This window comes from Otolemur garnettii, unplaced genomic scaffold, assembly GCF_000181295.1.
Source record: "Otolemur garnettii isolate 467f Iridium unplaced genomic scaffold, OtoGar3 scaffold00111, whole genome shotgun sequence".
NCBI classification, from domain to species: Eukaryota; Metazoa; Chordata; class Mammalia; order Primates; family Galagidae; genus Otolemur; species Otolemur garnettii.
In genome coordinates, this window is record NW_003852506.1 from 3,107,124 (window position 1) to 3,115,878 (window position 8,755).

Here is an 8,755-nt window from a genome sequence, read left to right on the forward strand (position 1 = left end):
TGCTGTGAGCTGAGATGCCATGGCACTCTACCCAGGGGAACAGCTTGAGGCTCCTGTCTCAAAAAAAAGAAAAAAAAAGAATCACTCAAATATTTTTCTGTAGATTTATTTATGTCTCTTGCAGAACTCGACTAGACAAAGGCTATTTTAGGTTCTTGATATTAATCACTGGAATGGCTCGGTGCCTGTGGCTGTAGTGGCTAAGGCACCAGCCACATAAACCTGAGCTGGTGGGTTCGAATCCAGCCTGAGCCTGCCAAACAGCGACAGCTGCAACCAAAAAATAGCTGAGCATTGTGGCAGATGCCTTTAGTTCCAGCTACTTGGGAGATCGAAGCAAGAGAATTGCTTAAGCCCAGGAGTTGGACGTTGCTGTGAGCTGTGATGTCACAGCACTCTACCCAGGATGACAGCTTGAGGCTCTGTCTCAAAAAAAATTTAAAAAAAAAAAAAAAGCACTAGAACAACTGCAAGATTGAGAAAGAGATGATGGCAGCTTACAGGGGATGGCAGCAAGAAGTGAGAGAAATGAATGGATTGGATGGCAGTGGAACTGAAACAACTTGAGGGAGAGGTCCAGAAATATATCCAGGCCTCTGACCTGAATAGTTGTGTAGTATTAGGAAATAACTGGGAAGTGTTTATGGTAGATTAGATTGGGGGTTCCAATCCAATTCACGTGTCCAAGGGATATCTTGGTCCAGTTTCATGAGGTCTGGTAGCCATGCATGTTGTAGTGAGAAAGAGAACCTCCCATCCTCTGGGAGGGTGGGTCCATAGACCAATTTAGGCATAATTTTGAATGAAGAAGACATTTTGCATTAGGAGTGCCTATCAGCAGTGAAGGAAAATGTTCTGTACCTGTCTGTGCTGACTAGTATTATAGCTGCTAGTCACATATGTCTATTTAAATTTTAAGTAATATAAAATTTAAAATTCAATTCTGTAGTAATTTTAGGAAATATTTAGGCCTTTGAAAGTATTTATTTGGTACTTTGGCAAGACATTATCTACTGTATTTCATACAGTGTTTGATTGTACAACTGATTTAATTTATACCTTAATTGCTTGATGTTGCCTCTCAATGATTTTTTTTTCTTCTTTCTAGCTATTAGGGAATTTTCTTCAGTGGTATGGCATTTTCTCAAATAAAACTCTTCAGGAGTTATCAATAGATGGCTTATTAAATAGATACATTCTCATGGCTTTTCAGAATTCAGAATATGGAGATGACAGCATCAAAAAAGCCCAAAATGTGAGTTAAAATGACCTACAGTGTAGTTTTTAAAGTACATAAGATGAAATGAATTTTTTCCTTTTTTGAAGAGGGGTTTGGGAATTTTATGCAACCTCCTTTGATTATTGGACTTGTGTAAGGTTCGGTTTACCTAAGTAGATAGTTTAAACCCTCACAGCATTTTCCCCAGTAAAAATGTATACGGTAATATGTACTCATCCATCTATCTCTAGCATTTTTGTAGATATTAATAAAAGTTTTAATTTTTTATATGTATTATTAAAAGGTTTTTTGTTTTGTTTTGTTTCTGAGACAGAGTCTCACTTTGTTGCCCTGCGTAGGGTGCCATAGCATCATAGTTCATAGCAATTTCAAACTCTTGGGCTCAAGTGATCCTCTTGCCTTAATTTTTAATTTTTAGTAGAGAAGACAGGGTCTCTCTCTTGCTCAGGCTGGCCTCAAATTCATGCGTTCAAGCAATCCAGCTGCCTCGGCCTCCCAGAGTGTTAGGATTAGAGGCATGAGCCACTGCACCTGGCCAGTTTTAGATTTTTGTAGGTATTAGTAAAAGTTTTAATTCTAGAATAATGAAATCTTTATTCTCTTAACCTCAGTCTAGGCCAGTTTGGCTCCCACTACCCGCATGGATGCTTTACTCATGGCATTATTTGGAGGGGGGCCTACAATTTCATATTTATACTGCACATTTTTTATATATATATCAAAAGCCGTTAGTAAGGGAGAATTCAGCTCATGCTTGTAATTCTAGTATTCTGGGAAGCTGAGGCAGATTGGATTGCTTGAGCTCAGGAGTTTAAGACCAGCCAGAGTAAGAGTGAGACCCTGTGTCTTTAAAAAAAAGAAAGGCGGGGAGGGGAGAACTAAGTCAATTTAGGGAATCTTGGAAGATTGGAAAATGAAGCAATTTGTTATTAGTTTTATATTAGTAATTTACTTAAATACTAAATTGTGTATCTTTTGCTTTGAGTACTTAACCCATCGGTTGGAGTAAAAATTTAGGTATATTGATATAGTTGATGTAGGAAGTTAGGTTTAAAAAATATCCCTTCGAGGTAATTTATAGCCCAATAGCAAGTCTAGTTAAATACACTATGCTCATGATCGGGACTTAGCTTTTAGATATTTTCTTTCTTAAAAAATTTAACTTCGGCTCGGCGCCTGTGGCTCAAGCGGCTAAGGCGCCAGCCACATACACCTAAGGTGGCGGGTTCGAATCCCCAGCCTGGGCCCGCCAAACAACAATGATGGCTGCAACCAAAAAAAAATGGCCAGGCGTTGTGGCGGGCGCCTGTAGTCCCAGCTACTTGGGAGGCTGAGGCAGGAGACTCGCTTGAGCCCAGGAGTTGGAGGTTGCTGTGAGCTGTGAAGCCATGGCACTTTACCCAGGGGGATAGCTTGAGGCTCCGTCTCAAAAAAAAAAAAAAAAATTTAACTTCTTGGGCAGCACCTGTGGCTCAGTGAGTAGGGCACCGGCCCCATGTACCGAGGGTGGTGGGTTCAAACCCAGACCCAGCCAAACTGCAACAAAAAAAATAGCCAGGCGTTGTGGCGGGCGCCTGTAGTCCCAGCTACTCGGGAGGCTGAGGCAAGAGAATTGCCTAAGCCCAGGCATTGGAGATTGCTGTGATGACATAGCACTCTACTGAGGGTGATAAAGTAAGACTCTGTCTCTGAAAAAAAAAAAATTAACTTCTTTTGGGTGGTGCCTGTGGCTCAAAGGAGTAGTGCGCCAGCCCCATATGCTGGAGGTGGAGGGTTCAAACCCAGCCCCCGCCAAAAACTACAAAAAAAAAAAAATTAACTTCTTTTCATGTATTTTCGTATGTATACGTAGGGTGGACATAAAGTTACATGATTTTCTATGTATGTTAAACTATTTTAAATTGCACACAAACTTTATGTCCACCTTGTATGTTCGTGGGATACCAGTGTAATTTTGTTTCTTTGATATAATGCATTGTGTTGAAGTCAGGCTAGATGCTTTCATTTATTCTGTTTTAACTATTTTGTTTTGCATCTTTCTTCTCCATAGGTAATCAATTGTTTCCCCAAACAGTGGTTTATGAATCTGAAAGGAGAAAGGACTATTTCTCAGCTAGAAAACTTTTGTCGATACCTTGTACACTTAGCAGATACAATTTATAGAAACAGTATCGGATGCTCTGATGTGGAAAAAAGAAATGCGAGGTAATTTTTTGTAATAAGTTGATGAAATGGTAACCTATAGTTTCTTTAGTTGTCATCAGATTTAGTATTAAGATGTTTTAATTTAGAGAGAAGTTTATATTTTAGTTTAAACTGTACATTCTTTTAGTATTTAATCCTACCAAAATTTCTTTTTTTTTTTTTTTTTTTTTTGTCAGTACACATTTGTGTAGGTATTAAGCAAAGACTTCTGGTAAAGGCCAGCTCTTGGAGGAATGCATAAACTATTCTTTTCTGTGTCTTCTCCTAGAATTAGAGATCTCAGGATCTTAGAATGTTGTGAACCTTATTTGGAGGTTCTTTACACAGATGTAAACTCTGGAAAAAATGGTCACTTAAACACAAAGTATATTGGAGGTTATCTTCCTGTGCTCCGTGTTGTATTTTTCTTTATTCTTATCACAGACTTACCAGTCAATTTTGGGGGAGCAACTTACTCTAATTTTTTTTTTTTTTTTTAAGAGATAGAGTCTCATTTGTTGCCCTCAGTAGAGTGCCGTGGCGTCATAGCTCCCAGCAACCTCCAGCTTTTGGGCTTAAGCGATTCTCTTGCCTCAGCTTCCCAAGTAGGTGGGACTGCAGGCACCTGCCACAACACCCAGTTTTTGTTGCAGTTTGGCCAGGGCTGGGTTCGAACCCACCATCCTTGGTATATGGGGCCAGCGCCCTACTCACTGAGCCACAGGCACTGCCCTACTCTCCTAATTTTTACCAAAGGTTATAAGGAAAAAATGAACCATTATCCTTAATGAACCATTATCCACAATCTTAATATTGTGGATGTTCATGTGATTTGGGGATAAATCTCTTGCATGAAAAGTAAATAATAACTAGTACAGTTGGAAAAAAATTTTAAATTACTTTTAAAATTTCCTTCATGTATCTTCCTAATGTCAAAGTTGCTTTTTTGTTTAGATCACATCATGCATGAGTCATACCCCTATAACAAAACTTTTTTCTGTGCCATCTTTCCCCCCAAAATTAAAAGCAAAGTAGATAGTAAAGATTTTAATGGTAAAATTCTTTGAAAGGTGATTTTGGTTTATATATATATTTTTTGAGACAGAGCCTCAAGCTGTCCCCCTGGGTAGAATGCTATAGCATCACAGCTCACAGCAACCTCCAACTTCTGGGCTCAAGCGGTTGGCAGGCCCAGGCTGGATTCGAACCCACCACCTTAGGTGTATGTGGCTGGCGCTTTAGCCACTTGAGCCACAGGCGCTGAGCTTTTGGTTTATATTTTAAGTTTGTTCTAAGTACATATCATTTTGGTGGTTATCTATTGGCACCAGTATCTTTTCTCAGTGTGTTATTTTTTATTTGATAAATTTTATCACATTTTTAAACTTTGATTTATGTATATTTAATCATATTTTTGTTTGGGGAGTTAAATATCAACAAACGTAATTTACTTATCTACAGAAAGAAAACTGAAGCAGCTATTTAAGCACCCACTCTGGTACAGTGCACATAAAGTATTTCATGTGGGTTGCAAGTTTTGCAAATTATAATTCTTATGATTACTATAGTTTTGTAGAGGAGACAATGTCACATTGTGTGTTATTTCTCATGATCAACGGCTAGAACAGTTAAAGTGTGGTTCCTGAAGAGCAGCAGCAGCATTGCCCAGGAGCTTATTAGAAGTGAACATTATCAGGCCCTACTCTAGGCCTGCCAAGTTAGAACTCTGGGAATGGGGCTAGAGGGTGATCTGTGCTTTAAATTACCTCCTAGGTAATTCTCTTGTGTGTTAAAATTTGAGATTTCCTTTATAATGAGAAGGTAGAATGACTTCTAGCTGGGGTGATAAGGAACACCAAATTATTCTGAGTTTTGTGAATTTCGGAGGAATAAAATTTATGCTGGATTTTGATGGTAATAAAGACATACAAATATAATTTGTATTCTAGGTATACTCTAGAAGAGCTAGTTTGAGAAGGATTGAGAGGGCTCTGAGGAAGTTTGGAAATTTCTTTTTTCTTTCTAGATATTAATGAAAATCATTGATATGAATAAAATTTTGTTTTGTTTTGAAAAATAAATCACCTTTCTCAAGGCTAGTTGTTTAAACATATATGTATGTATTGTTTGATATAGACAATACTACTTTTTTAACATGCTGTAGCTTGAGTATCTCTGTTTTCCTTTTTAAAAAAGGTATTCTTAGAAAAATTGATTTCAAAGTCTCTAAAACGGCAATAAAGTCAATTTAATAAATTTTCCCTTCAATGGACTGATTAATGAGATGCTGCTAATTTTCTCTCTCTCTCTTTTAGGGAAAACATAAAACAGATAGTAAAACTCCTTGCAAGTGTTCGAGCTTTGGACCATGCTATGGCTGTTGCAAGTGACCACAATGTGAAAGAATTTAAGTCTTTGATTGAAGGAAAATAGATCTGAGACTAAAAAGCCTATTTGCTCTAATACCATTCCCAGTGTATAAATTTTGTATATATGTAAAGTTTCTTAAACTGTAAAATATTGATTCTTGTTTTAATACAAAAACATTATATTCAATCCTGTGTCCTTACATGCAATTTCTTCAGAATGAAAGGAATTCAGATTATTTCTAGGAGTCAATGAATGTTTTCTTTACTACCTGTCATACTTTGTTTACAGAAGTATTTTATATGGTCATTCAAATTAACCCTCTCAGTTAATTGTCCTCTGTAAACGATGTGTGCAGTGTAAATTATGTAATTATGCATATATATATTTATATCACCATGAACTTAATTTTCACACTGGAAATTTGTGGTGTTTTTTAACAGAGAAAGCCTTTTAACAGCAGAAAATTATCCAGTAGCAAATTGTCTTAGGGAAATTAACTATCCTGTTGCAACAAAAGGGCTGGCAAGTGACTAAGTGTTCATCACCTTTTGGTTAGCGTTGCTATCATGTAGCTGTGCTGCCTTAAAACAGAGTTGAGTTGTGAACTTAGTCATTGAGTGAATGTTGAACTTTCTTCCTTGAATCAGCATTAGAGTTAAATGGGTTTAACGTGAAAGCTAAACGATATATGCAACATAGTTTAAAACGGAACATAGCAGTTTAATTTTTGAAAATAATAAACCCACAACCTAATTGCATGGTTTTGGGAGCTCCTATCTCATTCATGATTTTACTCCCTGCCAAGCTCACAGGTACATGCATTTGAATTTCAGTAGTCTGTCATTATATTTAAAATCCCACATATGTGAGTTATATATGCAATAAAGAATACGCCTTGCTGATTCATATCCAGGCAATTTAATATCCGTGGTCTTCTATAATGTTTATACCACATTGTAAATATTCAGAAAACTTGTTTTAAAGTTTATGCTTTCTGATTCTGTGATTTTCAAAAGAGGAACTTTTTGGAAATTAAGGACTATTGTTTGATAATTATATGTAATTAAGCTTTAGCCAAGCATTAAATTAATTTTTAAATATATCCTTTGTTGTATTTTCCTGATAACTAATTTTACAGCATTTCAAATGACTCACAAAGTGAGACTATTACCAGGCCCATGTGTACACATGGTCAAGACAAATAATATTTAGAATAGTGTCATGCACTCTTATTTGCTCTGTCAGTTTTATCTTATCCCTTCATATTCATTCTGGATGAATTTTTTATTATATCTTAGGAGCCTATTGAGTAGAATTAAAGTTACAACCTCTATTCTCATTGTCAATGGAAAAGAAATATATAAACTTGCATATATATATCATATGCGGGTCATTTGGGTCTATGTGTTTCCAAACTCATTAGACTTAATACTCTCTATATCTTCTTTTAAGAGCTTTTTACAATAGCCTGAGTGAGGTGGCTCACACCTGTAATGCTCTCAGAGGCTGAGGCAGGTGGATTGCCAGAGCTCAGGAGTTCAAGACCACCCTGAGGGAGACCCTGTCTTACTAAAAATAGCTCATCACTGGCAGACACCTGTAGTCCCAGCTACTTGAAAGGCTGAGGCAAGAGAATTGCTTAAGCCAAAGAGTTTGAGGTTGCTGTGAGCTGTGATGCCATAGTGCTCTACCAAGGGCAAGGAAAAAAAAACTCTGTCTCAAAGAAAAATAAAAGAACTTTTACAATAAACTCCAACCTTTATCCTACTACTTATGAAATTCATCATATTGAGTTTGAACACTGCACTAGGAATTCGATGGAAACTGAATTTAGCAATAGAACAGTACATAAAAGAAGTGGGTTTTGATTCTTAGAAAGTATTATTCCAGAAATAACTAAGTGATATTTCTTAAGAATATTTAGGGGTGGGCAGCGCCTGTGGCTCAAAGGACTAGGGCACCGGCCCCAAATGCCAGAGGTGGTGGGTTCAAACCCAGCCCCGGCCAAAAAAAAAGGAGTACTAAGGGAATTGTCAAAAGATAAATTCAGAAGGTTACGTTTCGATAAAACTAAAGTTTTGGGCTTTTCATTCTTTTCTCTCAGAGTAATCCTCTGCATTAACTCCAAAATAGGTGAAAGAGGTTTTTAGAGAGTTAATTTTATTGAAACAATATAAAATACTTATAAGGAGTGATTAGTACCTTACAGCCAATGATGTCAGTGCCTTAACCGTATCCTGCCATCTTCATGCCATGGTTACTGTGCTCCCTTTGCTTGAGAGCTTTTCTCTTGGCCTGTGCTACGGCTGGAGTATACTCAAGATACTGTCTCTGAGATACAAACCTCAGCCAAAGAAGGAAAGGAGGTGAAGGATAAATATTCATGTGTCAATTCAGGTCCTCTGGGGAATAGACACCAAAACGGCATTAAATATACAGGTAATTTATTGAGGAAAATGCCTAAGGGGAAAAGAGTGCTGGGTAAGCTGTCAGACTATGATTTAGGTGGGTCTGACCTGTGTGAAGGAGAGTGGAAAGGGTGAAGTTCTTAGACATTGGTGCAATTCTAATTCAAGGCTGAGGCAGCTTTCAACCCCAAAGTCTTTAGGGTATGGGCTAGCCTTTGTATCGCTGCCTCTCTGAAGTTGGGGGGAAGCAGCTTTTGGGGAACCTTAGTACAACCAGGGATTTTTTTTTTCGAGACAGGAGCCTCAAGCTGTCCTCCTGGGTAGAGTGCTATGGCATGACAGCTCACAGCAACCTCCAACTCCTGGGCTCAAGCGAGTCTCCTGCCTCAGCCTCCCAGAGATCTAAGAGGCCCAAGTTTTTCTTTCTTTCTTTCTTTCTTTCTTTTTTTTTTTTTTTGAGAGCCATGGCCTCAGCCTAGCTCACAGCAAACTCCAATTCCTGGACTCAAGTGAGTCTCCTGCCTCCGCCTCCCACATAGCTGGGACTACAGGC

The 8,755-nt window shown here is 37.9% G+C and overlaps 1 protein-coding gene across 1 annotated transcript in view; it reads left to right on the forward strand.

Annotated features, from left to right (window-relative positions):
• PAXBP1 (PAX3 and PAX7 binding protein 1) overlaps positions 1 to 6,896 on the forward strand; it is a 42,925-nt gene extending 36,029 nt beyond the window's left edge. Inside the window, exons 16-18 of the mRNA XM_003797066.2 lie at positions 1,109 to 1,255; positions 3,291 to 3,445; positions 5,740 to 6,896. Of these exons, the coding sequence (XP_003797114.1) occupies positions 1,109 to 1,255; positions 3,291 to 3,445; positions 5,740 to 5,857 (420 nt within the window). The 3' untranslated portion in view covers positions 5,858 to 6,896. The remainder of the gene's footprint in view (positions 1 to 1,108; positions 1,256 to 3,290; positions 3,446 to 5,739) is intronic.
• The last annotated feature ends 1,859 nt before the right edge of the window (positions 6,897 to 8,755 follow it).